Source organism: Larimichthys crocea, chromosome IX (assembly GCF_000972845.2).
Source record: "Larimichthys crocea isolate SSNF chromosome IX, L_crocea_2.0, whole genome shotgun sequence".
NCBI lineage: Eukaryota > Metazoa > Chordata > Actinopteri > Sciaenidae > Larimichthys > Larimichthys crocea.
Genome location: NC_040019.1, coordinates 11,186,221 through 11,205,332, shown reverse-complemented (window position 1 = coordinate 11,205,332; position 19,112 = coordinate 11,186,221). Strand labels below are relative to the sequence as shown.

At 38.6% G+C, this 19,112-nt stretch overlaps 1 protein-coding gene across 2 annotated transcripts in view; it reads left to right on the top strand.

Annotated features, from left to right (window-relative positions):
• Positions 1 to 5,200: 5,200 nt before the first annotated feature.
• Positions 5,201 to 19,112, top strand: part of ccbe1 (collagen and calcium binding EGF domains 1) — a 36,158-nt gene continuing 22,246 nt past the window's right edge. The window contains exons 1-2 of one of the 2 annotated variants that reach the window (XM_010742408.3): positions 5,201 to 5,516; positions 5,599 to 5,682. In XM_010742408.3, coding sequence (XP_010740710.2) covers positions 5,413 to 5,516; positions 5,599 to 5,682 — 188 coding nt within the window. In that variant the 5' untranslated portion in view covers positions 5,201 to 5,412. The remainder of the gene's footprint in view (positions 5,517 to 5,598; positions 5,683 to 19,112) is intronic. The other variant, XM_027282284.1, reaches the window with a different exon arrangement.

Sequence of the window (19,112 nt, the reverse complement as noted above, 5' to 3'; positions counted from 1 at the left end):
ACAGGCATGTTTACAGCAAGTCTTCTTCACACATCACATCTCTTTACACCTTATGACTCACCAGTGAACCTTTGAACAGCTGGTGCAGGTGAAGAAAGAGAGGGAGAGAGGAGGAGGAGGAGGAGAGGGAGGGAGTCACAGGAAATCATTCTCAGTGAGATGACAGGAAAGAAAACTCTGTATTAACCTGCTGCCACGACAGTGGAGAAGTAAAAGACAAAATGATGACGGCTGTGCTCCACCTGCTTTCCTGATTGGATTGCTTTAAATCATCGACCCATGATGTGTATTGGAAAAAAGAGCAACAAATAATGGACTTAACAGTTATAGTTACAGTTATAACTTAAACAGTTATAGGACATTTGTTATAATAGGTCTTCCTTCTATGATGGGTTCGAATACATGTCTTTCACTTTGTGTTTGATTATAAGTATATGTTCACTTTTTTCCAAATGGTTCAAACATGACTGATAAACAAACAGCTTCTCTTTGCTGTAACTGTCCATGCTGTACATGTCTACATAATTTGATTAGATTTGATTGGGCAAAACAAAGACTGTGCATGTTATATGGAGAGGAGGAACATTGACAGCAACCAATAGAATATGAACCTATCCTTTAAAACCATTTGCAGACTATTTGCCCTCCACTTGACCTCTAACCCATCCTCTTTCATGTAGCATCATTAAATAGTACAAAAAAGACATATCTCCCCTGTGTTACTGACTTGTTTTCCCCCACTTTATTTTCCAGCCCTACCAACAGACTCCTTTGATTTCATTTCTCCTGTTTATCCTCCCATATATTTTGTGAATGAATCAGATTTTGTTTGTTCCTTGATTGCTAATTGGTCCCTTTTTGTTCTGACTACTGTAAAAGAGCAAAGCAGAAAATTGTTTATTGCCATGGCAAACAAGCTGAATAGAATAAATCATGCAACCACCAATATTTCTCAGAATTAAAAAAAAACTCAAAGTTACTAAGCAACTCTAACTAAATGTATTTCCAGGTTACATTTGTGATGGTTTAATAGCTTGCTGTGACATTTTAGTGACAGGGATGGTCTAGTTATTTAATAAACACAATTAGCATAGAGAGTATGGAACTATATGGAGAGTAGATGGAAGATTAATGACCATAATGATGTAATCATTTATGGTAGGAGGGGTAGTGTGACACTGTATATTAACACTGCACCAACTGTGTTCATTCTGTACTGAACAGTCTGTGTAAAAAGGCTTGTGGGAGGCAGAGTGACCTTGAGACAAAAGAAAGCAGCGTAAAGACAACGTCACAGGTTTGATTCTTCTGACATCAAATGTGTCCCTGTCGATGCACTTTGACCTTCGTTATCGAGGAGTTCATTTTCACACACGTTAAATGAGACTTTTGTCTGTGATGCAGGCTGTTAATATTTCTAGTGAGCTCAAACTTGCTGTGGCTCTCTCCCACTCTGTCTGGGCATGTGCAGAGAAGCACTGCAGTGCTGCACTGTGGAAAAGAGGCAAAGACAGAGAGAGAGGAGTTTTGACAGTGGAGTGCTCGTTCCCTGCAATATACTCGGTGCCATCCCATGTGTAAGAGAGCATTTAGAGGATAAAAGATGCTATTTGTGTGTTGTCCACTGCATTATGTAGCATCCATTAAGCATGAAAAAGGTTAATGTCAATGTCAGCAACCTAAAAGGCAAATATTCTCATTAGAAAGCTCACTGGAACTAGTTTCTTTTCAGATTTTCTCTTCACAAACAACCAAATCTGGCCTATTTGGTGCAATGAAACATCTAAAATTGTCACATCTTAAAATTAGCAGGGTAGTTCTGCTTCATATTTCTTTAGTTCAAAACCAAGGTGGTTTCAGCATCTTGCAGAGATCTCAAAGACAGCTCCTTAATCGGGAGAAACAACAGCACAGAGTTTTATTTATTGGCTTTTGTTTGTTCCAATACAAATCTGTACCACTTTTGTCTCTCCTGCTTAGATCACTTTACTTTTATCTCATTTAATTTGGGTCCATTTGTTGTCTTGATGTTGTAGATTTCCCTGTCAGGGCTGTAAAGATAGGATCAGAGTTTCACTTGATGTGGCAAGTAAAAAAAGAAAATGTCCTACCTGTGGGGAACACTCTAGATACTGATTTGGATAAACAGGAAATATAGGTGAGATCATGCTATTTGCACAACCTGTCCTTAAGTTTGTAATGTGCAACCAGGTGGACAAACACATGAACAGACAGGGAACTGATTAAAGCGAGGATACCAACAGTCCCAGAAAACAAGCTTTAAATGTTTATAACAAGACAACATAATAAAACAGTCATTTATTTAGTCAATTCATTAGCCCTTCATTAAGAGACAATAAAGTACAAAGTAAAAGGGGGACGGTGTCCCCTTTGTTGCTCAGTGTTTTTTTCTGGAAACTGATGACATGGCAAATGAGTCCCAGATAATTATTTCATATCTCTAAGGCAGGAGGTGCTGCCAGATATTATAGTAGGGTTATTAACCCTGTAGCTTTGATACAGTATCAGCTTGCAACATTAATTGGTTACTGATGCAGGCATGATCCTTCTCTGCCTCTCAGGCTGCTGAGGCATCAAAACAGGTGGAACATAAATGGCACAGCGTGTGCACCTCAGAGTCGTGACGCACCCTGGTATTTCTAAAAGCTGTCATCCATTTTGTGGGCAATGATGACGATAGTGGCAAAAGAAGGGCTGGGGGGGTGGGTAGGTGGGATCTCTTGGTTGAAAGGGCCATCAAGTGGTTGGAAATTGAACTGCACCTTCAGACTGTTGCTGAGCCACAGAGGCTCTGTTGTAATGCAGTAAGGAGGCGGGTGAAACAGTGCTTTCCCTTGAACGGGAATGGTCATGCTTGAGCAGGCCCTTTGAAGCAGGGTCAAGGTGTCTTTTTCTGCTAATGATACTGTAAGAGACACGATTCCCAGTCCTCTATAGAAAAAAAAAACATGACTGTAATAGGAAATGTTGTATTACAGTTCACCTGGATAGACATTCTCACTAATGTCATATTTCTAAAGAGTTAAATCATACCTGACTGACCTCACAGATTGAAAAGCTACCATAGTAGCTGTAAGTGACACCACGGTCCTCTTGTTTCACTGGGATATCCTTTACAGGCTCCTCAGTGGCTCTGCTATCCAACTCCATGTAATGACACACTGCATTCCTGAGAAACTGAAGAACACTTGGGTTCTGCAGGTACCAGTGAACAGTGTTTGTGTTTGATCAGGCCGGCTACTGGTAGAGGCCACACGGAGGGAAAGGTCATTCAGAACAAAAGTCATTTCTCATTCATTCCCTTAGATCACTTGAGCCAAATATAGAGCTTCATAGTGACATAAGTTTTGGTTAACAGAGCATGAAAGTTACAACATAGTTCCTCCTAATGTAAATGGCTTGATTGTCAAGCTTCATGCTATAGTGCTGACTTGGTTCACTTTAAAATATTGATGTAGTGAACTTGAGTATTTGAATTTTACTCAACTTCATACTAAATATTATACATTTTACTCCACAACCTTGAACTCAGTATAGATTCGGATTGCAGATTAAGATTTAAAAACCCATAATGACTATTTTAAATATGATAGATTGTTGTGCCATAAAAATTAAGGTCCAGTGTACAGGAATCTTGTGGTGGCATTACAGACTGTAACCAGCTGAATAAACCATCTTCCAAGCATGTAGGAGAAACCACAGTGGCTGAGAAATTTGCCAAGAAAAACTCAAAAGGTTCTATCTAGAGTGAGTGTTTGGTTTGTTTGTTCAAGGCTACTGTAGTATTAATGCATCAGAGCTAATTAGTCACTAATGTAAGATAATTATACACAGACAGGATCAGTTCTGCCTGATGAGTACTTTTACTTTTGACTCATAAGGTGGCAGCATAATCCGTTATTAATTGAATTTTACGGGTTCTTTAGAGTTTTGGGTGTCCGTATAATGAAGCACATATTGTGTAACTGGGCCCCAGGCTATAAATATATAATGTTTGTCCTGCAATCCTAGTTGATATTTCCTTTTAATAGGTGAGCGATCACTTCGCAAACTCTGTTTTTCTCTTTTACCATGCTCAGCTTTGTTTGTGATGACTTGGTTGAAATTTTGCACCGTGGCTGTGGCGTACAGGGTAAATAATAACAGTGATCCGCTTTGCTTAAACAGGAATTACAGAAAAGCTCTGGAGGATGTAAGGCAGTGGTCTGAGTTGACTAAATCTGAGTAAATGCTACACAGCCTTACTTGACTAATGAGTGCTCCTTGTGGACATTATGTTAACTATGCTGTGTTTGTTTAGCTGAAATGAAGCATGCATGTTCTTGCTGAAAAAATAAAATCATCCTTAGCTCAGAGATGCATTTAAGAAGTATATTGAAATATTGTGCAAGGTTTACATATTGCAAATGCATATTAAACTGTCAGATTTGATTCAGTAAATTTTAAATTCTTAATGGGGTGCTTCAGGGATTTTGCATAAAGTTTTGTGAGGGATATCCTGACAGCTCCAAAATAAGATCTTTCACTCTCATAACACAACTCAGTAGTCTTTCCTTAAACATCCCATTAACCCTGATGACATAATCAGTGTTATTTATTTAAACTTTTGAAAGCTCCCTCCAGAGACAGAAGAAATAGTTTTCACAGGCTGAGTAGAACTTCTCCGCACAAGTAAACTGTACTTCATGTGTTCATGTGTGCCTTTAATGTTTTTGGATCTTGTTGGATCAATTTATGAATAATGTATCCTTACAACTTCAAATAGAGGTGCCGTAAATTCTTATTTGAGATGTGGTTGTGCTCGTATTGTTAATCCATTATTAATGTGTTGGATTTATGTCTCAGATTAACTGAAACGCAGACATTAATAGGCTTTGATTTATTGATTTTATTTAACTATTTAAAACATGCTGTAGTCATTATTATTGAGCAGTTGTTGTTTCGGTAACAGCCGCGCGGTGGTAGCAGAGACGTAGACGTCATGACGCACGTAGCGCGCTCTGGTATACACTGGTGTGTGTGTGTGTGTGTGTGTGTGTGTGTGCGTGCTTATGCAATTGAATGATGGGACAATCGTTAGATGCTTTGTAACTATGATTATAAATATATAACCAAAAATGTGTGTTTACGTGTCATTGAAGTCCGTGCGTAAAAACGTGCGTAAAAATGTTCATTCGGTTTTCTTAACGTGACCTGTCAAAAAGTGCAGAGGAAGGAAAGTTGCCGTTTCATTCACGTTTGCTCCTCAGATGCACGGGGTGCGAGTGGGAGGGTCTGCTGTCGTTGAGCTTACACGGCATTTTTAACGCTCTTAAAATTGAAAGCAGCGAGGAGGTGATCATTATTACAAGTGTGGATTACTGTCAGCATCCAGGTGACTGGACCGATGAGATGATACTTAAACACAACAGCAGCCCTCTCCTGCTCACCGTCACCTGCATGTGCTTCTCAGGAGGTTTGCTTTGGTCCTACCAAGAAGAGGATGCCAGTGACGGGTAGGACATGTGAAATGACACGAGGACTCTTTGCGTGAGATGAGAGATATTTAACTCTGCTTTAACGTGTTTTCATCCACAGTGGAGAGGAGTGCTCAGAAAATAACATTTCTACAACAAAGTACCCCTGTGTTAAGTCGACTGGAGAAGTTACCACGTGTTACAGGTACGGCACACTGATTCATGTTGTTCAAATTGTGTTAGAATCCGACTGAAAATGATTACAATGGAGTGAAATGAACAAGCTGCTGTGAAGTGTGTGTTGTGCCTGTGAAAGTGATTGCAAAATGTAGCTCTACATCATGTAGAGTTGGTCTTGTCATTCATTATTCAGAGCTGTAATGCAGTTTAATGGTGCTTTGCTTTGTATGACAATGAGCACAGTTCTGCCTCATGAAGCACTGAGAGATAAATCAAAGTGGAAATCACAAAAATCATATTGTGTGAGGCTGCTAATAGCTGTATAACAGAAATCAATAGGCGATTAAAGATCCCACAGTGTTTCTTTTACCATGCATGTGATTTAATTATTGTTTTCAATTTATTTGCTATCTATCTAAGATTACAAGACATTATGAAAATGTATCAAATGTGGTAAAATGAAGGGATTCCTGGAGACAGATTGGCCAATTTGGGTTTTCCTTTTAATCATCCTTTGTGAACTTAAGGGATCATAGCAATCTAAATATCCACAAGCCTCCCTCCAGATCGGCCTGGTATGCTCTGACACTGGCTTTAATTATGACAGTTCACAGACGCAGTGGACACAGCGGTGCCTCGCAGCAAAACTCCTGTCAGAGGCTCTACGGATTAAGTTGTTAGGACCTAATCTGTCTCCATTTCAAGGGGGCACCTCGCCGGCATAATTAAGAAAAGGTTATTACTGATTTTAAAGAGGTGTTTTAGTCAGAAATCTATTCATATATCCATTGTGCTATTCATCTTCAGAAATGTGACAAAATAGATATTATTTTCAGGAGCAAAGTTTATCCACAAAAAAAAAGAGTTACAGCCAAAGAGCTTTCCCCTACTTTCTACAGTGTATCTTTTAATATAGATTTACTAAGTGGCTGCTGATAAATGCTGAAATACCGCTTTGCAGGAATGTTATGATATTTCAAAGGCACATTGTGATTCATGCTGTTGAGATTCATGTACTGTTGCTTTGGAAACAAAATCATGCAAATTATTGAGGGAAGTCATTTCATTTTGCTTGATGATGATCTTGATTCATAGCAAATCTATTTCTGTATGTCTGTTTCTGGGAAAGCATACTGAGAACTAAAGAAATGCCAGATTGTTGAATATCCTTCCTGAGAAATACTCCAAATGTAGAAGGTTCATCTCTGCATCACTGGATAAACTGCTGGCCATGGTTCAGGCACACAGTGACATCCTGTTTGATCTTCAAATCTCAAACACATTCTTAACATAAGTATGTTGGTTTATGGTTATTGGCTGCACCCGCAGTTGTTTCCCACAATGTTTATTTAAAGAAGAAAAACTGTTTCAGCTAAGAGCCAAGATATTGTGTTCTGGGTGCAATTCGGTCCACCTGCACGGTGTGAGCTGATGGCTGCCCAACAGCCATGTGATAGTTACCAGAGAGGTTTTATTGTAGTGCCAATATTCAGATTACTGATCTGAATTTGATAAGGTGAATGTGACTTTTGTAGATCTTTTTTTTTAAAAGCAGTCAGACCAGTGTAATTTGGCATGACCGAGATGTAGTTCAAAGTGAACTAAGCGATTTGAGTTGGCAAAATTCAAATGTAGACTTATGGTATTCATTAGGCACTTTGTAGTATATCAGTCTGCACATTTTGGAACATTTTGTTACTGTAATTAATAGTTTTTTGTTTTTTTTTAAACTGTCATTTGAACTATTTGTACAAATGTTCTTTCTTGTACACACAGGTATGTTATAGTATTTTGATACTATAACATTGGACATCGCACATTTTTTATTTATTTTTTCTGTACATCAGTTTCACTTTTGGCCAACAATCTGTAGAACTGTGGATGTTCGATGGGCCTTAGTCTGCAAACCACTGAGGCTTACAATGCACATGGCATGACCAGTTCCTTCATGGGGTGAATATTGGGGTCGTGATCATGGTTAGCTTTTAGAATGATGTTTAAATTCTCACTGTACAACTTAATTAATGTGAACATTACTCTGGATTTATTCTCATTTGGTAATTAGGTGAAACTGACAGGACAGTTTTCAGCTAGCAAAAGTTACAAACAAGATAATTACACATAGGAAAGTAAAGACATAATTACATATTTTGTTTTGGTTTTTAAGTAGGTCGACATTTTAGGGAAATATGCTTATGTACTTTCTTGCCAGTAGTTATGTAATCTCTATAAACAGATGGATGCAGAATCTGTAGGCAAGGGACAAGATTTTGTTGTCAGAAGTGTGTTCTGTTTGTTGTCTGAGTTGCGATGATCGATCATGTTTGATCAGGCATTGGTTGATGTATAGAGAAAAACAGGCCAAACCCATTGGCTGAAATGCAGTGTTGGTACCCATCATCTGTCATCAGAGAGGTTAGATGAAATGTAATGAAACTGCAACCCCTGAAGTCTTGGGTCAAATACCCACTGGCTACACCACAAGCCTCGAAACATTGGCTGTTGCCCCCAGAGGGCAAATCAGAAAATAGTCGGTGGGTTCCACGATTGCCAGAGCCAGAGTAAAACTGATGTCGCTCTCACTTCTGTATGGTAAGAGAAGTTGTGAAGCAGACTCCAGGAAGCCAAGATCTTAGCCAATAAATATTCATGCACAAACCCCCCAACTCCCATTCCTGTAACGCCACAAATTTTAGTTTCACTTCCTTTTAATTTGGACGGATAAAACAAATGAGAGATAGCGTGTTTATTTCTAAGGTTTAGAAGTTCTGGCAGCTGGATTTTGTTACACTTGGACTAGAACAGGTTAGTAGTTTCCAGTCTTTATGCTAAGTTCATCTGTTGGCTCTTAACATTTAACAAACAGATGTGAGAGTGGCATTAACCATTTGATCTAAGTCTTCTGTGGATCTAGTTGAAAAGGAAGGAAGGAATTTTGGAACAGGCCCCCTTTGGCGATAGTATCGCACTGTGTGCACAGTGTACTCATCCTTGGAGCATTTATCATATTGTGAAACAGCACCAGGGGAGACCCTGAAGACCCAGAAAACATATGTCACAGTACAAGAGAAGTATCAGGGCCTCCACTGATTGACCATATCTGTCTCACTGTCAGTGGAGGCACATTCTCTCACTGTCTCGCTGGTTTGTTTTATATGGATATTGTCATATTTGAATTCTGTTATTTGTGTTCAGAGACTAGTGTCTCAGGAATCAGCATTCAGGCTTCAAAATATATACTTATATTTGTATTTGCACAGGCTGTGGGGTTAAATATGCTTGGCTCATAGTAAGATGTGAAAGGTTGTGCAGGGTTTTTGTTCCAGAAGTTGCAATTAAATTATGAATGTCTGTGATTGCAACATAAATTCTTTGCTAAAAACCAAAGGAGGCTTTGATTAAACTGATATAGTGCGAGCTGTTTGTTCCAGTTTGGCAACATCTTGTGCAAATTGGTCACTGCTGTTCTGCTTCAGTAGTATACCTCCCAGTGATGGGTTTGTAATCAGTATTGCCACTTGTATGGCTTGCCTTTGTTTTCTGGTTTTCTGTTTTTGTTGCTGTTGGTGGCGATCTTCTTTTTGCTGATTTAGCCATTGTGATTTTCATTGACCATGCTAATCATCCTATTTATCCTCAGAGTGTATTGTCTGCTGCTGAAAGCATAAATCAGCATAAATCTGTTTCTATGTCCGGAGAATTTGCTTTCTGTGGCTTGTGTCAAAGCATGATTACTGACACACTGAGTATAATCAGAAGAGGTGAGTTTTCCTGAATTAAACTGGCCAGAGATAGTGACAGAATACATATTTATGAAAAGGTGTAGAGATTTATTCATTTTCTTGTTCTTTTATGCTGCTCAATTAAGAACATTATCCTTAGTAACCTTAAAGGTGCAGTGTGTAATTCCTGACCACATGTTCAAAAATAATGGGGGGGGGCAGCATTTCACCTTTCCCATCCTCGATGCAATGACACTGTTAAAGATTGTTTATTGTTAGACATGCATAATAAACTTTGCAATGTCTTCAAACGTGAAATTTCCAGAATCTCATAACAGTAATGCCAAGTGGTTAAAATATGACTGAAGGATCATTTGTGTTTATTTGCGGTGTAACTGAACCCACTTACAGTTATTAACTGTTACAGTTATAGTAGTATGAACCTAAAATAAACAGACTTTGCTGTGTTTTGGCTGCAATAAACGGATCAAAGGGAATGCCGAGATAACTGCATCATGATGATAATTTGTGCAAAGTTTGAACTCTTGAATACTTTTTCAGGTCGGTTCACAAGACAACGAGCAAACAGTTTTTAAAATGCTTGTTTTTTTGAGTGGAACGATCAGAACTGTGCTATCTGAATTCATAGTAAGGACTGACCAAATAATCCAACTTCCTCGCTTACGCTTTTTTCGGTTTCTGTATAAATATGAAGTAGTATCACTGTAGTTGCAGTCTGCTGCTGCAGAGAAGCAAAAGTCAGGATAGTCCAGGAGTCCAGCTTGACTGCGGATGTTTATTCTTTAAGCTCCAGGTCTGCTTCCAGGTTCTCTCCTCTCATTTCACGAGGCACAAGTAGTTAGAAGAAGGTACGTGCCGAAGCTATTCGATAAGCATGCTACTTTCAGTAGATACGACTGCTACATATTTGACATAAAGTCATAACTGTTCCCTCAACATGTTCTTTTAAATAATGTCAATAATGAGTTATTTTTTTATGTTTAAACATTCATGAACTGTAATTGTGGCCAGATCTTACATATTACTCCTTTAATCACTTCAGACACATGTTTTTTCACCTGCTCAGATTAAGAGATCTCGGAAAATCCGAGATGATAGCCAGATCCGATCTGTTAACCATCACAGGACGAAGACACATTAATAATCTTTGTTTATAACTTTTCTTAGGTGACAAGAGGGTACATGAAACAGTGATTACATTGGCTTGATTTATTGTGTATACGATGTCAGCCTTACCTTCTCTGTGAAGGAAATGCTTCTCTGGATAAGAAGCAGAACACAGGCAGAGCGACTCTTTCCACCCTACAGCTGCAACAGTTACACATAATTGATGTGTGGCATGTGTAATTGTTGCTTTGTTATTTTTCCAAATAATTCTGGTGGTACTGAGCATTTTGTTGCAATCTCTCTCCCCCCCTCTCCTGTGTTTCCTCCTCCTCCTCTCTGGAATTCAAGGGAAACTGGTTTACGCTGTAAGGAAACCGAGAATAACATTACTTTAGGCCCCCCCCCTGTGAGACATGATAGCCATGATACTTCTCATGCACTTGGCTGATCCAAACGGCATTGTTTATGTCCCGTAAATGTCGACATCAGTTCATTCGAATGAAATGGAAGTCTGTCTTGTATCTTACATCTTTAAATAGTCCTTTTTACCATTGTATTGTGGTGAATCATGTGGCCCAGAAATTTGCCAAAGGGAATTTGCTAGATTTTCCACTGACCGCAAAATGAGTAATTGATTTCTATTGTCATGTAAAATCAACCACAGTGGGGGTAATGTTCAGTTCCAGAGAAATTATTCAGTCTGATAATTCAATTTGGCGACAAAGCTTTAAGCCTCTCTTGTTTCCTTAGTTTTCAAGTCTGGTTTTCACATCAAATATAAATGTATTCTGCACCTTGGAATAATCCTCTCAGTTGGACTTTGGTTCCCTCTCCCAATTCAAATAGCTTTCAACGCAGGAAATTCACTTGGGAGTTTTTTGTTGCCATATTGTCATCTCTCCAGTGATCATAGCTCCATGAAGGATATATTGTGGCTATTCTATTTCTGATACAATTACAAGGCTAAATGTTCTGCAGTGAAAAGTCTAAATTTATCAACAACACGAGTCACATCTTTCAGGAGAAGTTCTTGATGGAAAAATGTTACCCAGGAAAGCCCCTATATCATAATGTTACTAAACACTCAACGCACACTCATGGGCACACAACCACTATTGTGAAGTAATTATTTAATAGGTCCGAGTCTTTTAAATAGATGTCAAGCTTAAAGTTTCCAACATTTTTTTTAATGTCTGCTCGAAGTTCTAGGTAAAATTACACATAGACTGATTTGGTACAATTATTCAATTGATTATTGAATGAAAGAACGAAAGCCCTCTGCAGGAAACTGATGACTGCACGAGAGAGTTGGAAAATATTAGGCAATTTCAAATGATTCCGCTCAGACATCCTCTAAAGATGTGTGTTTTATTACTTACAAATGCAATTATCACTCACCTCATGTGTGCTACTGGATATGCGTCAGAGAACCAGTTAGTAGAGTTTACAAGTATACTTGTCAAGTCTTGTCTTCTTGTTTCTACAGAAAAAAAAACACAGCAGCACAGTTCATGTGAAAAGATTCTGGAAGGTAGCATTAATGCGAAACAGAAAAGCAATAATACACTTGCTGTAGCTGTTGTTCTGCTGTAAACAATGTTCTAGTGGTTTCCAGTTAAAGGTTTCCAAAAACCCAGAGACTGGCATATTTTTGATTTATAGAAACCACTTCCAGATTCCTAGCAAAACATTTTTAGGTTTGGTTTAAACCACATAGTATATTTTTTTATTAAAGGCTATTCTAGTTCAGCAATTGGAAAGACAGAAATGCATCATGATAAAGTAAATAAGTTGACTCAGGAAGGAGCATGGAATAAGTCCAAGCTGTTTCTCAACAGTCCTTTGAGTGAAACAGAGTTTACCGGAATTAACCTCAGGAGATGCAGAATCAGATAACACTGTTGAAAAATCATGCCAATCAAAAATGCCTGGAATGATTTACGGTACCTGGCGCTGTTTCCCTACATTTTAATCCTGAATACTGAGTAATAAGAGAAAAGTAGAGAAAAGTAAGAATTTATTTTATAAGGTTAATGAAAGGCTTTTACAAACTGCTGAATATGTGCGCTGAATTACTGACACAGCTGTAAGACTGTGGTCTGATATCCCATAATTCTTCATAAACCCAATACCTGAAATGACACACAACATCCTGTCAGACATCAACATCTGTTTTCTATCAATATTCAGAAAGAGGATATGTAGCCTGTTAACTGAAGTGGATGGCTGTATTATTGAGTCTGTACTGTAGATTGAAGGAGTTGACATGAACATTTGGTGTTCGTTGACAGCTCCCACACAGTTCAACACTAAAGCCAAGGAGGAGAAGATCAGCTGTCAGATTAAGCTAATGATCTGAGTCTGTCTGATTTTAAAATATAATGAAATTCTTATAATAACCGATAGGAGTTTTCTGCTCTGACACCCTTATTGGCAGGACAACAGCATCTGTTTTTTCCTTCCAAAACTGCCTGTTAGAAAAATAAATCTATTTTAATAATGCTGTTGTTGGGGTTTGGTTTATTTTAGGCACCAACCTGGTTAGAACCAGGGGAATAGCATGGTTTGGGTTAACTTCACTAAGGTTAGGTTACAAAAATAACCACTTCAGTTCAAAATCGAGGAAAGAAACCACCATTGACTGTTCGTATGAAATGGGAAACAAACAGCGATCTGCAGGGGCAAAGCTAGAGGAATTTGTCACTTGAACGTAAACATATGTTAGTTTTAGGACACCTGCTGAAGCATTCATTGGAGGACGGCATCCTTTTTCCAGCATAGATGAATGAATGAGGTTCAGATCAGTTCATCCCATGACCTATGTGTTCTGTGTTTTCAGGCCAAATGAGAGCCCTATAGCTGGAGCCCATAAAGCCCCATTTAACCACAAAGGACAGTTTCAGCAATTTAGTCGACAAACAGGTGTAGACAGAGCTTTTCCATTTGTAAGGGATATTTTGAGTGTCATTTCAGGTAAGTGGCTCTCTGCTATTAAACTTCTGGAACTGGTAGTAATCACTCCCTGATCCTGGCATTTGATTGAAGAGAGCACAATGCTTTCACCTCCCGTTGCGAATAGATATCGCCTTGTCCACTAGTAGGTCAGTCAGAGGCTTTTCTTACGGGGTGTTTGGCTTAGGTTAACTTCATTGTTGATGAGCTTATAAAGCACGTCTTTAAACCCACTAGTCAGGTTTTCAATAACAATACTTCTGTACACAGGAAAGGATTTTATATGTGCCAGTTCTTGCCTACAGGGGAGATTGTGACAATCAGGTTATTGTGTGCATTACTTGATTGTTTGGTTATTTTTGCTCATTCACACTTGATTGATTATTTGCCTGTGTCCTCATGTACGTGCCCCACTTTAGTAAATACCCTGCACAGGTGGGATTATTTGCACCTGCATGTGCAGTTCTGGGCCTATAGGACTTATTTGAAATACACCATTATTCAGAAAAAGCCTTTGTTCGTGCTTTTCTCTGCTTCTTTTAAACTGAGTTAAGAAGATAAACCTACATGTTTGTTCCTGTGCTGCTTCAAGCGTTATAAAAAGTTCCGCCTAATGATTGTGAAGAAATTATAAATCTGAGTTGCTGTGGTTTAGGCTTTGTACTGACATCACGCTCAAGGGCTTTGTGTAATTTATGTTACTGTTGTAAAAAAGATGTTGCAAAGAACTTCCAAAGTACTTTACACAGAAAATGAAAAGCGCAAGAACATCAGTAGAGAGAATAGAGTTACTTAACAGAAGACAGGGATTGTTTTCGTACATCAACTTTATTTACGATTGTCACTTGTTTTTGCGCAAATGCCTGGATTCCGACATCTATTACTGGCAACTTTAGTTTGTTTTTTCTGTCCCATAGAAATCTTTATTTCTACTGATCTTAATAATTCATAGCACATACGCCCCAGAGGCGGCCATTATTGTGTGTCACTTTAATTGTGTTGCAACACATTTTGAACATTGTTACAGAAGATGAGCCAACTGGTCATGAGTCATTTCTGCAGGTCCTGTCATTAATATTTAAGCATGCCGTTTGATGTTCTTACAGTCAGAGTTGAACTGAGGTTTTTCAAATTTGATTTAGAATTGTCATTCATTTTTGCTCCCGTAGGGGGTGACATTTTACAAAACATTTTAACAGCACATCTTTATTGTTTTAGATGAGATTTAAAGGAGTTGAATAGGCACAGTCTTGTCAACAATTAAATTATAGTTCTTGCCCTATAAGTAAAGGATGAATTTCCTTAAAAGCACTGAAAAGACAGAGCGCAGTGTAAGTTATCATAGTTAGAGCAGGGGAGGACTTGTTAGTATTAAGGAGCATTCCTTAGTGACGGATATAGGGCGCAAGCGGCAGCAAACATCCTCTCACTTTCCTTTAAGTATTTGGTACACTAAAGTTTTTTTTCTTTTAATGAAAATTGCAAGTAAAGAAAAAACTATTCAGCATTTTAACAAATATGGTCCCACATCTGGAAATGTCTCACTTACTTAAATTCTTTGAATAATTAGAAACTTATTAAAATTATAATCAGATTTATTGAAACACTTTCATTATTAAGACAAAGCGTACTCTGATTTGGTTCCTTAAATGCATTTTACCATCTGTTTTCATTTGAAAGAAGACTTTAATGAAAACCATGACTTTACTGGAAAGGCCATGACTTTCAGAATTCTTGCTTCATAATATCCTCTAAAGCCTAGAGTTGTTTTATCAAAATACGGTTGTTTGGATGAGTTTGACCTATTTCCCAGAGCACGGACACTTTGGCCGTATACAGTAGTTAAAACAGTATGTGGAGGTCAGGGTGTGAGTGGAAATGGATGTTCTGCCTCTGACAAAGCCTCCACATCTTCAAAGGTATGAGGACTAAAGAAATTACCATAAATCAAATCTCTAACCACAGGACATCCACTTGGTTAATTAATTGGTTAATTAATTAATGAATGATTGGTTGTGGCCATATCATGAAATATTTTGATATTCTCTGCATGTTCTGACCTTAAACGTCAGTTTTAAAGACATGCTAAGTGCTAGTTGATTGTAAATTAAATTATTCATAAGATTTATTTGATGGTTTGGTGATCTTTGCTGAGATCTTTGCGAACTTGTGTGGTCTGTTTCACGTTCAACTTAACATTTTTGGATCACAGGCATTTTTCCTTCTCCAATACATATATCAACATTTTTTCCTGATATTTTGTTTTCTTAAAATCCCACTCGTGTCGTTTTTGCCTGATGCTCAGTCACTCATCTGTGTCTTTCCATGGAGAACTGAAGTGTGGTCACGCTTTGGTCGTGCTGTGGTTTTGAGATGTGGTGATATGGAGGTCCATGGCTCTGCTCTGTAGATCTATGACTGTGCTTAAGATGTAGTAAACACGTAAGATAATTATATAACAGCACTTTGCATTAAAACAAGTATATGTACACCCACTACTGTGAAACAGGAAGTTCTTGACATGTTAATCAGCTAATTGAAAGCAATTGGGTGTGTGTTTTAAACTGGGTGTGCATTCCTTTTCATAGCTTATTGTTATTCATCATTGAGCCACTTGAAGCTTTAATGTATTCTCCCATTAGTGAAAAGAATAAGCTGCTAATTTATTGGACCTGAAGGACAGCAGCTAGCCACAGGAAATGTTCGCTTGTAAGTACACCGCCGTATACCGGTCATGTTAAATTGTAAACAGCTGCAGCATTCAATTTTAATAACACCTTTTGGAAAAAAAGGGCTTCATGTTTGGCACACATGTTGGCCCCTCCATTGAGAAATTTTGCTTGTATGCTGCAGAATTTCAATATTTGTGAGTCGGTTGTAATTCAGTTTGACGATATTCACCACAATCTCCAGTGTGTTTGTCCACATGTGAAGACCATGTTATACAGCGGTTGTAGAGCTAAATCTTGCCATTCTGCTTAAATTACTGAGATGGACGGATTTGTTTAATTTGTATGGAAACGCATACAAATTATAATTTGAGTTGGCCAGTGTAGTCCCTTGACAGCATCTTAAATTTCAATACTAAAAAAAAAACACATGAAAACCACAAAGCCCAAGTGGACTAATATGTCAAATAGCACATAGTCACATTACACACTTGTCAAAAGGACCATATGAAACGAATAAAAGAAGTAATATAATACAGTAACTATGTAGACATGTTGGGCTCTTGTCATGACACAACTACAGGACAAGGCTTATATCAGATATCCTACATTTAAATCTGATCACTTTGATTACAACTTTGAGTCACTTATTAACAACGCTCCACAAACAGCAAACAAAACAAAGCAAAACAGAACAAGACAACGAGTATACAGCCATGCTTGCAGCTCTGTAAGGCTTAGAACAGCAGTGCTTTCACTAAAATGCTAATGTCAGCATGATAACATGCTCACAGTGACAATTCTAACATGCTGATGTTGAGCAGAATAATATTTCCCATGTTCATCATCTTAATTTAGTGTGTCAGCATGCTACCATTCGCTAGCAGACGCTGATGAAAATGGTATTTGTTTTTCAGGCAGTTTAAAGAAGCAAAATGTATTTTCTGGCCACATGCTCTGAAGAAAGCGAGGGGCAGTGTTTGACCTCCACCAACCCTTGATGCAGTGGACTTTGCAATGTCTCTTTCAAAACTCTCATAACAGCGGTGCCAAGTAGTTACAACCACTGAACCCACTTACCAACATTACAGTGGCAGGAACCCAAAATAAACTGATTTTCTGTGTTTTTATTGCAATATACAAATAAAAAGGATGCCAAAATATATCATAGTGTAACCCATATCATATATCATGGTGGCAATTCGCCATCATGCTCTGTCAGGTCTGTCCACTGAGCAGCAACCTCCATAGCTGTGAAGTGAAGCAAGAGCAGGGGCAGGATTACCAAGATGGTGACGACCAGAGCCATCACACTCTGACCCTCTCATGATGGCTCTTTCAAAACCTTTGGGTGGCGTGGCATGGATATGACGTCCATATTTTGTATTTTGTGCCTTTGCTGTCTTTTTTCTGAACGGAGCTTAAACGATCAGGACTATGCTAACTGATCCATATCCATAAAATACAACTGGATAGCTGGAGCACACATGTTTTCTGCACTTCTTACACTTTTCTACAAAAAAATCTCCTTTCTTGTTCAGTCTCTGTGTAAAGATAAAGTCACAGAGTAAGAGTGAAGATATTTTTTTTAACAGTAATAATAATATTTCAACTAATCCCAAAAGTTTAAAAAGTAAACTCTGAGCTGTCCTCCTGCCAGCAAAAGGCTCCGGATCAGAGCAGAAATCTGTGTGACTCTGGGTGTTAATTCATCAAAAAGCTCTGGCTCTGCCTCCAGGACTCTTCACTACAGCTCCCCCCTGCTGCTGAGGCAGCAGCTCTGTCACTCCGCTCAAAATGCTTCTTCACTTTTTTGCCCTTATGTTGGACTGAGGGCAGACTAAGCGCTACAGTGACTCACACTTGCATCTCAATGCACAAGTGGTATAACAAAGTATGGGGCAAAGCTAGTCAGGTAGCATGCTAATTTCAGTAGATATCCCTGAAACACAACTCCTAGACCGGTGGTTCTTAACCTTGTTGGAGGTACCGAACCCCACCAGTTTCATATGCTCATTCACCGAACCCTTCTTTAGTAAAAAATAAAATATGATTTTTTTACTGGTGCACAAAATGAACCGTGCATTAACATCACCTTGTTCAAATAACAAAACCAACACAGTGCATGAACTCACAACAACTTACCTCAGTGTGACTTCTGCTGTTGCCTTTGAGAGACCAGTTCAGATATGCGTGGCTTCACCTTAGCAAGTGCCAGCCTCATGTCATTTTCACAGCAAAGTCTGTTCCTTTTCTTAGTTTTTATGTCCTGCATCCTCGAAAACGATTGCTCACAAAGATATGTTGTAACAAATGGTATAAAAAATTCCAGGGCGGAGGCTCCACCGAACCCCTGAGACCGACTCACCGAACCCCTAGGGTTCGATCGAACCCAGGTTAAGAACCACTGTCCTAGACGTTTCTGTAATGGCTGTTACCTCTTTGCGTTCTATTGATCATGTTAGTTCATTTTTTAATGTTTCGAGTAGATGGTGAGATATTTTACAGGATGTGTGAAACATTTGACCTGATGGTGGCACTAGAGGAAACCAGGGAATCACCAGTGTCCGCAGGATTCATCCTCGGAATGTCATGAATGTTTTTACAAAATTTCATAGCAATCCATCTGATAATTGTTGAAATATTTCAGTCTAAAGTCTAAAGACGTTGCCATGCCTAAAGCCATGCAGCTAGCATGGCTAAAACAGAAAGAAGCAGGAATGAGCATAAAATTGACAAAAATGACAAAAACAGATCATGAATAGAAATATAACAAGCATATGCATCCAGTTTTCTGAACATCAGTAGGCCCCGGTCACCTCTCGTGGCTTTATAACACTTCATTTAAGGCTCCCAAGTGGGATTGCTCATGAACCATTTCTAGTTGTTCAGTAAATGAACTGTATTGATTTCTTGAAGACTTGAAGCCTCATTGTCAAGTGGTTTGAATGGATCGTCGATTGATCGAGAGCTCTATTTAAAAA